At 38.5% G+C, this 17,198-nt stretch overlaps 2 protein-coding genes across 2 annotated transcripts in view; one reads left to right on the forward strand and one right to left on the reverse strand.

Annotated features, from left to right (window-relative positions):
- The window catches only part of NFKB1 (nuclear factor kappa B subunit 1), an 80,751-nt gene extending 75,858 nt beyond the window's left edge, over positions 1-4,893 (forward strand). Inside the window, exons 23-24 of the mRNA XM_026698269.2 lie at positions 1,540-1,714; positions 4,212-4,893. Of these exons, the coding sequence (XP_026554054.2) occupies positions 1,540-1,714; positions 4,212-4,399 (363 nt within the window). The 3' untranslated portion in view covers positions 4,400-4,893. The remainder of the gene's footprint in view (positions 1-1,539; positions 1,715-4,211) is intronic.
- A 1,944-nt stretch (positions 4,894-6,837) lies between these two features.
- MANBA (mannosidase beta) overlaps positions 6,838-17,198 on the reverse strand; it is a 56,834-nt gene continuing 46,473 nt past the window's right edge. The window contains exons 14-17 of the mRNA XM_026698270.2: positions 15,096-15,240; positions 10,370-10,512; positions 8,456-8,713; positions 6,838-7,144 (exon numbers count right to left, since the gene is read on the reverse strand). Coding sequence (XP_026554055.2) covers positions 6,920-7,144; positions 8,456-8,713; positions 10,370-10,512; positions 15,096-15,240 — 771 coding nt within the window. The 3' untranslated portion in view covers positions 6,838-6,919. The remainder of the gene's footprint in view (positions 7,145-8,455; positions 8,714-10,369; positions 10,513-15,095; positions 15,241-17,198) is intronic.

Below are 17,198 nucleotides of genomic sequence, written 5' to 3' on the forward strand. Positions count from 1 at the left end.
GAGAATTCTGCTTCCTGCATCCAGCTGCTAAATCTGGATCTAACCTTCCACTAAGATAATGCAATCAGATTCCATACCAATTATTGAATTTTTAAAATATTGTTGTTAGGATAACAAAACACAAAGGAAAGAAAGATCTACACTGGTAATAATACAAAAAGAATAACCCAGCATTAATAAAACATAAATAAAAGCATTAAGAGAAAAGTTTCTAATGATATTTTCCCCTTCCTTTCTGTTTATTTCCCCAACTGCTGCCAAAATTTAAATATATGTGCTTTATATTAAACATTAAAGTTACTAGAATCCATTTGAACCCTTTCACCTATTATTTATTAGTTTCATACCTTTATTGTAAAGCTACATTCCAAGTGTCTCAGTGTGTCCCGTTGTATATTATATTATAGTATAGTAAGTAGTATATCTCATTCCTACTTAAATTTGATTAGATTTCTATTATGGATATCTATGGTCAATTTTGTCATTGCTGCATACAATATTCTCCTATTTTGATGACCCTATCTGATGTCTGCAAGCTTTGTTTTCCAATGTGAAAATTTGTTCTTGCAACTGTCAACATATAGTATAGCTTAGAATATTTTTAAAAAAAATTTTTTTCTGGCGTTACAGAAAATTATTTCTGATTTCTGTTCAAGTTATAATTTGTAAACCATTTTATACCAATTTTCTTTTGCTGTTTGAAGCAGGGGTGGGACCCAACTGGTATAACTACCGATTCAGTGATTTATGTTTTGAGCACACATGCACACTTTGCGCACACACACACACCTGATGCACACTGTGCACTCATGTAAAACATTGTCAGTTTGCTGCCTGGATAGTTGAGCAGCACTGCGCATGGGTACGCAGCATTGAAAAAGCACTTTTTTCCTGCTTTTTCAACCGCAGCTGTGCCGCGCAAAGCAGCTGAGGTTGAAAAAGCAGGAAATAAAGGTCAGGTAAGAGCCCGGGTGAGTGGGTGGGCCAAAACAGCAGCAGATACAGAACCGGTTTTGTGTCTGCTGCTCTTCAGAGGTACCAGTTCTACAGAGCTGGGCAGAACCGGTAGAATGGTTTGGAGTGTAATTGATTTTTCTATTGTTCTTCCCATTATTGTATTGTAATTATTTTGTTGGAGTTGGGCACCCCTATATTTAGGAGATAGCCAGCTCTTTCTATGATACATTCTGTTTAGTGATTTTATCCACAGACCATAATTAAAATATAACATGAAATGTTTTCTTTCCATTCTGAATGTAGCATTTAAAACATGTTATTTTACTGTGCAAATGGGTATTTGTAGTGGAGAAAACAGGTGAATTACATTGTTTTCTCAAATGGTAATAAGATTGCAGGATTTAAAAAATACTATACAGCATAGTCACTCAATTTTCTCTTAATATCATTTTTCGGAGTGGCAGAGTACAGTTCTAAGATATACAAATTTATCTCCCACTTGATATTATTGTATCCTTATAGAGTTTCTGAGGGAAGAAAAAAGCCTTCCAAATTATTTAACTTTGGTTCCCTTCTTGGTAGGTTTCTGGTGGAACAGTAAAAGAGTTGATTGATGCCCTCAGAGAAATGGATTATCCAGAGGCTGTTGAAATAATTGAGAAAAGAATTACTTCATCAAGACAGTCAAACCAGGAGAAAACTAAAAATGATGTTCTTCCATTATGTGATTTACCTTCTCCTAGGACAGAACAAGCAGGTAAGTTACATGTCAGTTCAGACCTGTAGATTAGTAGACCTTGGGAACGTCATTGTCCAAAGATTTGTGGACTTCAACTCCCAGAATTCCTCAGTTACCAGGGTTGGGAATACTACTGAATCCATCATTTTGCAGATGAATTAGTTTCTTAGGACAATGACAGCTATAATATCGATGTGATGATGAAGGATTTGAGCCGAAAAATTCTACCTTGAGCTGATTAGAAACAGGGTAGGAAATGGATATCCATATAATTCTCACACCAAATAACTATCTAAATTCGGGCATTAACACCATCAGGTACTTTTAACTATGATAAGCTTCATATACCATTCAGTCAATATTTAAAGATTACAGATTGAAAATATTACAAATCAAGGTAGACACATACTGTTTATTTGAAACAGTGTTTTTCTTATAATTTGTTTTTAAAAGGCACGTGTGATTTTAAATTTTTGGATGACCTATGGCAAAGCAAGCAAAGATTTTAAATTTAATATTTCTTTTGGGTGGATGTACAATCACTTTACAGAGTCAAATTCATTTTCAATTAGTAATGCTGTGTTTGGTTTTGATTAGTTCCTGGATGGAAACAAAGGCTTTGAGTTTTTATGGAGAACATAGGATATAAAAGTAATATATTTTTTAGGTTTGCTAAATAGCCCATAACTGCTTATTACTATTTTTCTATTAAAAATGTTACATTCCTAATTACTGGGAAGCAAGCCCTTCTTAAAATTGCTTTTGAATAATTCTTGTTATGGCTACCCCGTTAATGTACAGGTTATGTACATTAATGTACAGGTGTTTGCATGTATCATATATTGGGTTCTTACCAGCTTTTCTGTTGCATCCATTTAGAAGCAGGAGTGGCATTTAAAATGTATTTGTACAATTTGTACAAATTGTATAAACAATTAAAATTCCTGAAGATGGAGGTAGTAAAATAAGATTCAGACCAGGGGTGGGATTCAAATTTCTTAACAACTAGTTCTGTGGGTGTGGCCTAATTTGTGGGTGTGGTTTTCTGGCTAGGCGTGGCTTGGTGGTCATGTGACTGACTGGGCATGGCTTGTATGTAAATATTATAAATATTTATGTAAATATTGAATTTTTTATGAAAAAAGAACAACTTTTACCCAAAATCAGGCAAAGCAGGCAGGCAGATTGAGTTGCTCACAGAATCACAAATTCATTCAGAGATCTATCTTTCTGCCATCGGCTACCGGAGTCTGTCACATAAAATTTGCTAGCAAGCAAACTCACATAATTAACTCACAACACACCATGTATGTAAATATTGATTTTTTTTATTAAAAAAAGAGCAACTTTTCCCCAAAGTCAGGTAGAGCAGGCAGGCAGATTGAGTTGCTCACAGAATCAGATTCACTTAGAGATTTGTTTCTGCCATGTGCTACCTGAGTCTGCACTGAATAATAGAAGCTTCAGGCTCAGCTCTGCTTTTAGATTAGCTAGAAAGCAAGAAATCCAACGATTGATTTCCTGCTTTCTAGCTAATCTAAATCTCCCGGTATAGCAGAATAGCTGATGGTTGGGGGGGTGGGGGGTGGGAAGGAAAAATAGCAACTTAGCAGGCAAGTTTGATGGTGCGCATGCCATGTAAGGAGTGGGTGGGCGGGGCAAAGCCAGCCAGTGGTGTGCTTTGCCAGTTCTCTGGCAGGTAGAATCCCACCCCTGGTGAACGTGCACTTTGCGCGCATGTGTAGGCCATTTCCTAAAAACCTCAGCTGTGCCGCCCAGACAGCTGACAAGCACTGCTTGTGCAGCGTTTGAAAATCCTCTTCTTTCCTGCTTTTTCAACCTCAGCTGTGCCACGCAAAGCAGCTGAGGTTGATAAAGCAAGAAATAAAAGACAGCCAAGAGCCTGGATGGGTGGGTAGGCCAAACAGAGGAACAGACACCCAAACAGTTCAGTGTTTGCTGCTTTTCAGAGCTACCAGTTTTATAGAACCGGGCCGAACCGGTAGCATGCTACCCCTGATTCAGGCAAGAGAGTAGTAAAACTCTATGAAACATGGACTGCTTCCATTCCATTGAACCTGGGGCAGCCTTCAATACTTGAAACCCAGTTTGCAAGAATAGAGGACAACTGTTGGCATGAAAGCAATTCTAGAAGAATCTTCAGAGAATACACCACCTCTTATACCATAAAGCTGGTTCAACTTGCCTAGCATTTCCTACATTATTTATATTAATTCTAGGGTGTTGGTTATCCAAAAATATTATTTATTTTGTAATTATCATGTTTTTGAACTACCAATTTACCTTCCAGAGGGATTAAACTGTAACTAAACTATGAAATTCCTGCAAATAATTAGAAGGCAATATAAAATTCCTGCCCAGACTGAAACTTGATTCTGGATTAGGAAAAGCATAGGAGGTCCTATTACATTCTATAACAATTGGGTGTACTGTGTAATTCTGTAAAGTGTTGTGCCTCGTTGCATTTTTCAACCTTTTCTTTTTCTTTCGCCAGATGAAATACGTAATTTCAAATTCCAGGATGCTGAAAGCATTTGTGACAGTGGAGTAGAGATTTCGCTTCACAAACTTAGTTTTACATATTCTGAATCTTTTACCAACAAGACATCCATAAATCTTAAGAAAAAGGCTTCAGGCTATGGACAGGACAACTCGTTACAAGGCAAAATTGAAGTAACTTAAATACGGTATTGCTATGATTTTTTTTCCCAGAGAAATTAGAGCTTTTAAAGATCCAAAGTTCACCAGAAGAAAAAGCTCTTTGAAATGTTTATCCACTGGACCTTTCAAAAAACTCAGACCAGTTGCCAGTAAACTGGAAGACTCAGGAAAAGGATTGAATGGCACTTATTTTTTCCCCAGAAAAAAATGGTAAAGAAAATTAACCATTCTCTTCATGCTCAGTGAAATTTATATATAATAGACTGTAACTGTGGTCCAAAGCTGTGAAGCACAAAATCACAAACAATAATCAGGATACTTAATTGCAAAATATCGTGTAAATTTATTTAAAACTCCATCTAGTGTCTATAAAATAATGCAAGCTTTCAAGGGTTTTGCCATCGTTTTACCCTTTTTATATTGTAAATATTTCAATTTAGATGAATTGCCATTAATTTTTTTTAAAGCTTGTTTTTTTTTGGTTACTTTTATAATAAAAGCAAAATTGTGACAAATTGTGGCATTGTTTATATACTACATATGGCTAGAAAACCTCTCACAATCATTTGATAACATTGCATTTGGAGCAAGTTTAAAAATGGAAATACATAAATTGATTCCTGTTACTATTTCTGAGGTGGGCAAGAGCATCATTTCTGAGTGACAGAAAAACCAGGGCAAGAAATTAAAACATTTTTACAAATTCAAATATCTTAAGAGGATGCCACAGGTAGTTCTTGACTTACAACAATTCATTTAGTGACTGTTCAAAGTTTATAATGGCACTGAAAAAAGTGAATTATGACCATATTTCACACTTACGACCATTGCAGCATCTCCATGGTCATGTGATCAAAATTCAAACACTTGGCAACTGTTCCCATTTATGATGGTTGCAGTGTCCCAGGCTCATGTGCCCACCTTTTGCGACATACTAACAAGCAATGTCAATGGGGAAACCAGAGTCACGTAACAACCATGTTTCTAATGTAACAACTGCAGTGATTCAGTTAACAATTGTGGCAAGAAAGGTCATAAAATGGGGCAAATTCACTTAACAGATGTCTCACTTAGCTACAGAACTCTTGGGGTCAACTGTGGTTGTAAGTTGTGGATGCTGAGCCCTCCATTTTCTATTCAATTGCTGCTTACTTCAAGTGCCAGAATTTAAGTCCCGCTGAAAGCTTTGTTACAAATGATAGTTGCTGGTTGCTACTCCTAACAAAAAAAAGGAACATTATTGCTAGAGGTGCTTATACTGTTTTCTCTTATCTGGCCTCTTTAGGTCCACTCTATTAACCAGCAATCTGTTCAAACACCCTGTGTTTACCAGCAATATTATCCTTATACACCACTGGTCCCCAACATTTCTGGCTCCGCAGACCAGCGCAATGGTGGGATGAAGATGATGTGGGGACAGTTAGAGCCCAGGACTGGCATGATGGGGGAGGGTGAGAGCTGCACTGAGTGAGATGGTTTTAGGTGTGTGTCCACAGCTTGCACAAATTGAGCTTTGTGAGCTCATGCGCTCGCCTGCCGCTTCAGTGGCCCAGTTCCTGGGGGTTGGGGACCCCCTATTATCCACCATAAGATTTTTCTGTGATAGTGTTATAATTAGGGGTCCTTGGTGCTCTCTGAGCTTGCTTGTTTTCATGCAGACATTTTATTACCCTAACTTGGTAACCATCAGTGCTAGTAAGGGGTGGTGTTTGCTGTCAGTTTATATTCTGGTGTCTTGCCTGTCTGTGTAGGTGGGGACGGTCTTAGAGATTCTTTGGTTGGGCTGTTACTGATGGCTCTTTGATAGTTTCTTGACTGGGGTATTGCTTACTTGATTGTTGATCTGAAGTTAACCTTGAAGTTAATCTTTGCTGATCTGAGTGCTGATTATTGGCAGAGAGGTGCTGGAGTCTTTTTCTCTTTTGGGCTGGTTGATTATTTCTTTTGCAATAGTCTACAGATGTTGTTAATGCCTATGTGTCTGTTGATGGTTGATTTGTCAGAGTGCCAGGCTTCTAGAAATTCCTTGGCATTTTTGGACATAGCCTGGTCTAGAATGGCCACATTTTCCTAATGGAAACTATGGTTATGGATATAGTGTTATAATCACACGTGAAAAATGCCCATCTAGTATTTTAACCATAGTAGCTACATGCCCCAACACAAGAAACAGGAGGGAAGCTCCCTCTGGTCACTCTATACAGATCTCTGGACTTTTGCGCTGTATTTTTTTCATTGGAAATGCAGACTCTGGTTCTGGACTTCAAGAAAATAACACCAGAGGGATGTGGAGTATCACATATTTTGCTGTCCACAGACGTCTCTCAGGAAGTGTGCTTGTCTGACTTTATTTAAAGTACTCTTATTCTAAAGAGATTCAGAACTGCACTTGGCTTCCCTCCAGTTAACTGAGTAATGCCACATGTGTAGGAAGTTGGCATGAGACTAATGTCCAATCGTTCCATTGTATCCATTTTTATTTTAGAATTACATTCCTACAAAAGTTCCCTGTTTCCAGTAGCTCTCTTCTCCATTCTTTTCTCAGGAAATGTCTGTCAGCGACGTTAAGCTGAATGACTTCTCCAGTTCCTTGACATTAGTGGTTTCCCAAGGGTAAAAGAATATGAGTCTTTGCTTCTCCGTGAGAAGAAATCCATTGTCACTGAATCTTCCTAGGATGTTCCCAACATCCAACCAAACAAAAGGAGCGATGGCTGTGGCTTCCAGGACAAATTGAAAATGACTTCCTTCTTGAGAAATAGAAGCCTGAAAGGGGCAGACAAATTTAGGTTACTCTATTGTTTCGTTGTTTCTTTACATATTTGGAATTCTAGAAAATTTGTACTACACCTGGTCTCTTTAATACTGTGCTATCTTCACAACGGATTACTGTAGTTTGCAGAAAAAATAAATGGTGCATAAACTGTATAAAGAACTTCCCAATTATAAAAATCCATTTATATTCACATAAAGTGTATAAAGAACATCCTAATTATAACATTCCATTTATAATAAAGAGTGCTTTATTTCCCACCATCACCACAAAAATTCCTGGAATTGTAGCTCCTATTTGGTGAAAATACAGGAAATTATCTCTTACCAACTCCAAAATGTATTTCCTAGTTAAGAAATGAACCCAGATATATCCTTAATCCTTAATAATCCTAGTGGCAATGTTGTTTGATGCTCAAGACAAACATTTTATCCAGTTCTGTACGTATTTAAATTGGTAAAATTGGTCTCCCAGCAAAATATGATTTAATTTTCCAGTCTGCTTGATTTAGTCTATTTCTCCCGATCAAGTACATAACACTAATTATGGGACCACAAAAATAATGGAAAAATATTGGTGGCAGAAGCACTATTGCAGAAATATATACATGATTAATGATTGTGTTATTCTATAACCCAAACCCAGATAGTTTCCTAACAAGCAGTTTTTCACTTATATTCATGATGAACATGGTAATACAGTTCAGAAAGAGATCATATCTTACAACTGAATTCTAAGCCACCCAGAATCATTGATTGAGAAAAGCAATTGTAGAAATTGAGTATATAAACTATATAAAATAAATAAATACCATTTCAAAAACATCATTTTGCTTGAAAAGATGTAAAATCTCTTCCAGAGAGGGAAAAATCCAAAACTAGGTGAAGTAAATGGGTACGCATTTGCTTGTGTAATCTATTTTCAGAAATAAATTTTAAACTGGCAAGAATGTACTGAGAGTCCTATAAATTATGCAAATTAGGTGACTTGGTATCTTGTAATTAACTCTGCTTCTCCAAAGCTGGAGAAGAAAAAGAAGTTATTTAGGTCAGTAAAGTCACACCCATTATCCCATCTTTGTCTTGTGAAAGCGTATCTTCATAAAGGTCAGAAAGATGCCAGAAAGAGGAAAAGGAACTTAGGAGTCTGATTTAGATGCGCACCATCAAAATATATTCATATATTTCAGGAACAAGAGCAAGCAGGTCACTTCCTCTACCTTTTATAATTCTCAAAACAACACGCACATCTAATCAAGACTCTATTTGGCTGAGGTCAGAAGTATTGCTGGAAATGGTACTTACATGAATGTGTGGATTCTTTAATCCTTTTGCGTTTTTCAGTGAGGACAGAAAGTGGTAATTAATTGGACCGGAAGGTTCACCTTCAGTCTCAAAGTGAAAGGTAATGACACAGCTTTGCCTGGTACAATTTCCACATCTTTTCAAGAGATCATTGATGGGCTCCTTATAAATGGGAACTGCACTTCCTGCCTTAACAACCACATCATCTATCGTCAAAGTACATACTGGATCCATTCTGCTCCAATCGTATACAATTACCTATGGTGCCCATAAGACAGATCAAGAGAAGACAAAAAACAGATTATGAGTGACTGTTTTCCATCAAATGAATTCAGGTACTCAAACATCTCTGTAAATTTCTTTAAAAAGCAGAATCATACCTTCATCATGGCTACTATGTTGTATCTCGTCTTGCATGAGAGCTGTACAGCACATAAAATGGAAAATATGTTTTGTTTCACACTTGAAACAATCTACCATGTTCTGGAAGTTGGACCAATTGTGACTTAGTAAGGAGCAAAAGCCAGAATCTTTTGGTATTTTCAGGTTTGTGCCAAAATAAAACCCAGAGGGATCCCAGAGTTAAATACAGAAGCAATAGACCAAGGCCTCCTCTATCCAGCTTAGCATCCTCTTTGGCTATCCAATGTCTTATCCACCCAGCACATCCTTCCTCCTTTCCCCCACTTTCTCCCTCCCTCTCTCCTTCCCCCCTCCTCTCTCTCTCTTCTCCTTTCTCTTTCTCTCTCTCACTCTCTCTCTCTCCCTCCTGCCCTCTGCCCTATTATGTTCCCAATCTCTACACCCCCACAAAATAAAATCAGAGCATCTGGACTGAAATTATGGAACAAAATATCCAAAATACATCTTTTTTCAATGTAACCACAGACCACTCCAAAACAGCTGTAACTTTTGCAAAGAATGGGTTGGGCACAAACATTTTGGATATTCCATTCTTACATCTTGCCTTGCAATGTTCACAGCTTTAGTTTAAAATATTAACTATAATATTTAATTAAATATAACTTACTAGACACAATGCCATCTTATTTCATTTCTGGCTTTTGAGAAAACTAAGGGAAGCTCAACTACCCCCCCTCCCCCCGCCCAAAAAAAAAGGTTTCCTTCAAATTTGATTCCTGGTAACTTTAAAAACATATTCCAAGTTCTTTACTTTTCTTGGCAACTATATTTTTTATTTCCCAATCTAGCCTCCCGCCTTGAGATAGCCTTGTAGCCTCCCATGCACATAATTACTAGGCCCATCTCTGCATAACATTTTTCTGAGAGCAGTCAAGGTCAGCTATGACTTGCCATCCACTATGACATCAGGCAAAACCACAAAAACTAATCAAAATAGAAAGGGTTTTCTTGGGTTTTCTCCCTTGTTTGCCTCTTTAAAAATGTTTTTTTCCCCTTTTTTTAAGGCCAAGAATTTTGCTGGTGGTTTTGCCTCAAAGCAAAATGGCGGCCATTTTTGTTTCTCTGAGTACAAGAGAAAAATAATGGCATCCTTGTCCTGTCAAAGAGGGTGAAAGAAGAAGGGGAAGGGGAGAAAAAAGAAGCAAAGGTAAAGAATCTTTCTATAAAATTGCTTTGCACATTTTTTCAGGGCTCACACTGCAAACTAGAATGAAGCCAAAACCATAGAAGAAAAATTACCATGTTAGATATTTAATTCTTTCCCCCTTCTTGCATACCTCTTTTAAGAAGATATTATAGGCATCAAAATACCAAAGAAAACATTTCTTGCTTCAGAATTCCTTTCAGTCATATAAAAAATTTAAGCAATCCAGTAAAAACAATATAAACAATGGACCATTGTCTTTTATGTTCAACTGGCAGTTTTACTTTTCCCCCTACTCCAGAATCTTCTCCAGCTCTCATTTCAACGTGAAGCAAAAGGGGACTTACTTTGAGAGCCAGGCTGTAGTCAGAATGAAAATCCGAGACTCCATATATGTAGAAAATATTTTCCTTCTCATGCGCCACAGGCAGCAAAGGAGCAAAGAAATGTTTGGCAAAATAATGAAGCATCTTCCATTTGCCGCCATATTCTAAGTAAGGGTTCAAAATAGAAAAAAATCACCACACTCTTCTCAGAAGAACCCAATGAGCCATGGTGGCGCAGTGGTTAGAGTGCTGCACTGCAGGCCACTTCTGCTGACTATCTGCTGCCTGCAATTTGGCAGTTCAAATCTCACCAGGCTCAAAGTTGATTCAGCCTTCCATCCTTCCCAAGTGGGTAAAATGAGGACCCAGATTGTTGGGGGGGCAATATGCTGGCTCTGTAAACCGCTTAGAGATGGCCGTAAAGCAGTATACAAATCTAAGTGCTATTGCTACTGCTATTCAGCTTCAAAAGCCTGCTCCCTTCTCTTCATTCAGGAGGAGATCAAAGACTGTCCTTACATATATTGTCTTAGAAAAGGTTGCCAGAATCTGAAATCTCCAGATGGGTTGCTTGCTGAGAATTTTAGGAGTTGCGGTTATAACACCATATTGGAAATGGATACAAGTACTGCTTTCCTTGGGCAGCAATGTAGAGGTAGTCCGTGACTTACAACCACAACTGAGACCAAAATTTCTGTTGCTAAGTAGGACAGTTGTGAAGTGAATTTTGCCCCATTTTTAGGACCTTTCTTGCCAGAGTTGGTGTGAATCACTGCAGTTGTTAAGTTATTGGAATGGATACGAGGTGAATCTGGCTTCCCCTTTGGCTTGGCTTGTCAGAAGGTTACAAAAGGTGATCACATGACCCAGGGACACTGTAACTGTAATAAGTAAGAGTTGGTTACCAAGCACCTGAATTTTGATCACATGACTATAGGGATGTTGCAATGCTCCTGTGAAAAATGGTCATTTTTCTTCACATTTTTCAGTGCTGTTGTAATTTCAAATAGTCACTAAATGAACTGTTGTAAATCAAGGACTGCCTATACGTAATAGAAGTAACACCAAATGTAGTGACACCTTAAAGAATAACAAATGTGTGACCACAGGAGCTTTTGGCAATCACAATGCATTTCCTAAACTGAATCTATGAAAGAGAAGCAGAACGGTACTGACACGGTTAAACACTGTAAACTACTAGCTTGGGACACCGTAAAACAAAATATTGAGACACTAAAGGTGCCATGAATCAAATTTGGGAACTCCTGGCTTATTATACTAGGTTGCCATGTCTCATGGAAACTCAAGCTTCATATGATGAGGTTTCACGCCCAACTGATCCTCACAACAATCACCCAGCAAGGTCTTAGAGGGGAAGCCTTGCCCAAAGTCACCCCAAAAACCAATATGGTCAAGTGGAGACTTGAACATTGGTCTTCCCATTCCCATCCCAAATCAACCTTCACAGCACATGCTGTGTGATACATGTGCTTATTCCTACTGACTCAACCCATGTGACAATTCCTCTAAAAACTTCCAGAGTTGAAGCAATTAATAGGTTTAAAGAAATCACTACACTCAGATATTGATCTATACAAGTAAAGGCTCCCCTTGCACATACATGCTAGTCTTTTCTGGCTCTAGGGGGTGGTGTTCATCTCCGTTACAAAGCCGAAGAGCCAGTGCTGTCCGAAGATGTCTTGGTGGTCATGTGGTCGGTATGACTAAACACCGAAGGCGCACAGAACACTGTTACCTTCCCACCAAAGTGGTCCCTATTTTTCTACTTGCATTTTTACATGCTTCCGAACTGCTAGGTTGGCAGAAGCTGGGACAAGTAACGGGAGCTCACTCTGTTGCGTGGCGCTAGGGATTAGAACCGCTGAACTGCAAACCTTTCTGATCGACAAGCTCAGTGTCTTAGCCACTGAGCCACCACATCCCCGTATATTGATCTGAGAGCACTATAAAAGAACGGACAGGGAATATGCTCACTAATGAACACTTTGAAGCCCTTTTCACTACCTACCAGAATTAGAACAATACTTTTTTCTGTCTATGGAGCTGGCCCCACATGATTATGAAGATTTATAGGAGACTTTGGGATTCTGGTCCTTTTTCAACCCCACCCTATCTTCCAGAGATGTTGTAAGGTTATATATGTAAGGTTATATTATACTGCCTGAGGTTCCCAAAGAAAAGCTGGTCTATACATATAATAAAGAAACAAACAAGCATGCCATATTGTGATTTATATGATTTGATTTATTTCCTTCTCTGTGTAGATGTAATAATCATGCCTCAGAAAGGTGTTATTGTCTCTAATATCTGCTGGGTTTCAGCTCAGCAGAAGGTGAAAATGCTAGAGTGTAATTTCAGTAAAAAAAACCTGACTCATTTCTTCAACCAAAATGTGCGATCTGAATTGATTACGCTAAGATGACCTTAAAATGTGGGATGGAAGATGAGGAAAAGCAGCTTGCAATTTGCCCCAAATGTAACCCAGTGGTTTATGCAAACCATTCAGGTGGCTGACTCAGAAGCCTTTAATTTAGGGGTCTCAAACACAATTTACCTGGGGGCCGCTGGAGGCAGAGTCTGGGTGAGGCTGGGCCGCATAATATTATACTTTATATTATACTTTATATTTATATTATACACTAATATTATACTTTCATATCACAGTGGGGGCCACAGGATATTGTCCTGCGGGCCGCAATTGGCCTGCAGGCCGCGAGAATGAGACCTCTGCTTTCATTTGAAGCTTCAGACACAGCAGTTCCTTAACAGGCCACAGAGAACCACAGGAGAACCGGAGAAGATAATTTCCTGAGGTCATCTGGGGAAATTTACCTCCAGAAGCAAATGCTCGCCTGTCAATGGCTGAAAGTCAAACCTTGTCTATCTCTGGTCTCATTTAAAACACACCCACACATTTTTAAAACAGGCTTTTGAATGCTTACCGTTCTGCTATTATTATTAACACTTTTGTTTCACTTTAGTTTTATGTTTTTATTATAACCATAAGACTTCAGATGAAAGGAAAGGAGGGAAGATTATTTCCATTCTGTCTATCACTGGGCCAATGATGCAAAATGGCAAAAATTGTATTACCAATGCTGGCAAGACTAGTTTTGGGGTTTCTTTCCCATGTGCTTTAAAAGTTTGTTTTTGAAACTTTTAATGCTAATTTACAGCTCATATGACAACTGCTAATTTCGTCTTCCTACTAGTAATTTTTAGCAACAGTGATCAGAGGTGGCATGAGGACAGAAGCCACTTTCCTGCTGTAATTTTATGTAAGCATTAGCAGAGCAATTATCTTTGCCCATCCTGGCTGGAGACTATAAGGAACTCAATCCAATTTATCTGATTATAATCACTGGTCAAGAAAGGCCTCCAAAAAGCCCCTCAGGACCAGAAGAAGTACAGGTAGTCCTTGACTTACGACCACAATTGAACCCAAAATTTATGTTGTAAAGTGAGAAATTTTGCCCCATTTTATGACTTTCCTTGCTATATTTGTTAAGAAATCACTGCCATTGTTAAAGAAATAATATGGTTGTTAAGTGAGTCTGGTTTCCCCATAGATTTTGCTTGTCAGAAGGTTCCAAAAGAGATCAGATTATCCCAGGATACTGCAACCGTCATAAATGTGAGTCAGTTGTCAAGCATCTGAATCTAAATCACATGACCATGGGGAAAATGGTCATAAGTCACTTTTTTCAGTGCTATTGTAACTTCAAACAGTCACTAAGCGAACTATTGTTAAGTCGAGGACTACCTGTGACTCTTGTCCTTCTAGGTATTGTCAAACATCCCCTTCCATTCGTCCTGCCAGCACTGCCCTGATGAGTGTTGCCATTCTCAAACATCTTCAAAATCCCCTGAAACAAGCTTCAAAATCCCCAAATCTGTTTCAGAGAGTTATGCACTGCCTTGTCTCTTTTATTTTACAGCTCTTATTAAACATCCCCTGAGAGGAAGAATCTGTCCAAACCAAATCAAGAAAAACATCCTGTATAAACAGCAAAGGTTAACACAAAGACTTCATTAAAATTCCTGTTTTCCACACCTCCTGCTTCTTTGTTCAACAAAACGGAGGGGAAAGCTATCTATTTGCCTGGATGAGATGCAAATTTGTATTTGCTATACTGGGGACTCATCCTAAGAAATAAGGACAAGAAGCACAAGTAATTTCACAACTTTCCCATCCAATTAAAGACGCTTTCTACTTTAAATTCTTTCTTAAACAAAAATACAGCAAATTATTTAATAATTCATATTAAACTATGTGAATGAAGGAGCGCCAGTTTGGTGAAGTGGGTACCAGGCTAGAAATCAGGAGATCATCAATTCTAGTCCCACCTTAGACACAAAGCCAGTTGGATAACCTTGGGCCAGTCACTCTCTCTCAATCTTAGTAAGCAGGCAATAGCAATCTCCTCCTGAAATCTTGCCAAGAAAATTACAGGGACTTGACCAGGCAGTTGTCAAGAGTCAACACTGACTCAAAAACTTGAAAGGCATTAAAAAAACTGAAAGAAAACTAGTCACACTGTTAGTCATGAAGTTGTCTGAGTAATTCATACTTCATTCCATGCTAATCTGCAAGGTAAGATTTGGTTAAGAATCCCATACTCTGCTTTCAGTGTCTTAAGAGAAAATGGGACTAAACTAAAAGACAGAGACTTATAAAGCCCATACTTGAACTCGGCACAATCACTGTTTTTATTTTTAGTCTTACCTAGAGAAGCCCAGGAAGGGCCCTGCCAGATATCATTTAGTTGCCAAAAAAGGGCACCCATAGTTCGTCCCTCCCCGTTGACTATCTCACTTTGGCTGCGACGGTAAAATTCGGTTTCGGTTTTAACACACTGGGCCTGCATGATCTAATTTGGGATATATATAAAAAAAACACAAGTTTTAACCAACATAGAAACATACACGTTTTTATAACATTTTTCATTAAAAGATTAGCAGATCTGTAGGATACCGACTATCTGGACCCATTTTCAATTGTGCTTTCAACTGGAATACGTGAATAAAATTAGCTGACTAGATGGCCTAGTCCTGGAACTAGGAAGAACAATCTGGCTCAATGAGATTTCTTAGACTTCATGGTGGGTTTTGATATAATTCACCAAGATGTTTTATGAAGGGTTAGGATGATATAATTAAGAACCTAAAAAGGTGGACTGGGATAATCCACTGGGCTCTATCTCATTTCCCATGCTGTTTAGTATATAGATGAATGAATTTGCATGATGTCTTATAGAATTTAAATTCAGACAAGAGGGAGATCCTATTGATCATAGGAAATTGGGTGCCAGGCTTTAGGATCATTCTGTTCTGGATAAGGCTATAGTCCCTCAGAAAGAACAGGTCCATTGTCTTGGACTGATCCTTGATTTCAGAGGCCTTATGATTTTCACGTGGGAATGAGAAGCATATTTACTATATTATGACCAGTGAGCTGTTCCTGAGATAATCAGACCTCAGAACAAATTCCCATCCCAACTGTAATACAGGTAGTCCTCAACTTATAACCACAATTGAGCCCAAAATTTACATTGCTAAGTAAGAAATTTGTTAAGTGAGTTTTGCCCCATTTTGCAACTTTTCCCACCCTATTTATTAAGTGAATCACTGCAATTCTTAAATTAGTAACATAGTTAGGTGAATCTGGTTTCCCCATTAACTTTGTTTGTCAGAAGGTCGCAAAAGGGGATCACATAACTCCAGGACACTGCAACTGTCATAAATGTGAGTCAATTGTCAAGCATCCAAATGTAAATCACGTGACCATGGGGATGGTGCAATGGTTGTAACTGTGAAAATTGGTCTTGCATCACTTTTTTCAGTTGCCATTGAAACTTCGGACGGTCACTAAATGAACTCTTGTAAGTCAAGGACTACCTAAAATTTATGGCATATCCAAAACCCAGAAATACTACAAACACCAGCAACAAATGGGTGCATGTATCACTTGCTGTTGGGAAGGTACTCCTGGCTCCTGGCTCATGCCAGACGCAGGATAGACATTCATTGATTTCAGACAGAGACTCTGTATTTTCACAAAAGGGAGATGTACATTTTGAAACATAAATAAAAGGTAAAGGTTCCCCTCGCAGATTCGTGCTAGTTGTTTTTGGCTCTAGGGGGCAGTGCTCATCTCCATTACAAAGCTGAAGAGCCAGCTCTGTCCAAAGACCTCTCTGTGGTCATGACTAAATGCTGAAAGAGCAGGGAACGCTGTTACCTTCCCACCAAAGTGGTCCCATTTTTCTATTTGCATTTTTATATGCTTTTGAACTGCAAGGTTGGCTGAAGCTGGGACAACTAATGGGAGCTCACTCCATTACGCGGTGCTAGGGATTCGAACCGCTGAACTGCTGGCCTTTCTGATCAACAAGCTCAGCTTGTCTTAGCCACTGAGCCATCGCGTTCCCTCTGAAACATAAATACAGATCAGATTTCTCCCAGCCCCCTCTTAAAAGTCTTGATCCATTGAAACAAAAAAGCTCAATAAAAGGGCTATGAAAAGGAGAAACTAGCCCCATTCTCCTGAGCCTTGGATTAAACCAGTGTTTTTCAACCATGGCAAATTTTAGAATGCATGGACTTCTAATGATTGGGGAATTATGCTGGCTGGGGAATTTTGAGAACCGAAGTCTTCACATCATACAGTTGCCAAGATTGAAAAACCCTGCATTAAAGTATAGAATTTACAAGAAGCTGGGAAGTGAGAGATGTTCTGTTTATTTCTAAGGATTCTAGAAATCTCAAAGTAATTAGCCAGGGAGCTGCATTGGTAGTTTGATTTTTACATTTTCATGTAATGCTATTT

This window comes from Pseudonaja textilis, chromosome 6 (assembly GCF_049901715.1).
Source record: "Pseudonaja textilis isolate UNSWEBS1 chromosome 6, rPseTex1.2, whole genome shotgun sequence".
Classification (NCBI taxonomy): domain Eukaryota; kingdom Metazoa; phylum Chordata; class Lepidosauria; order Squamata; family Elapidae; genus Pseudonaja; species Pseudonaja textilis.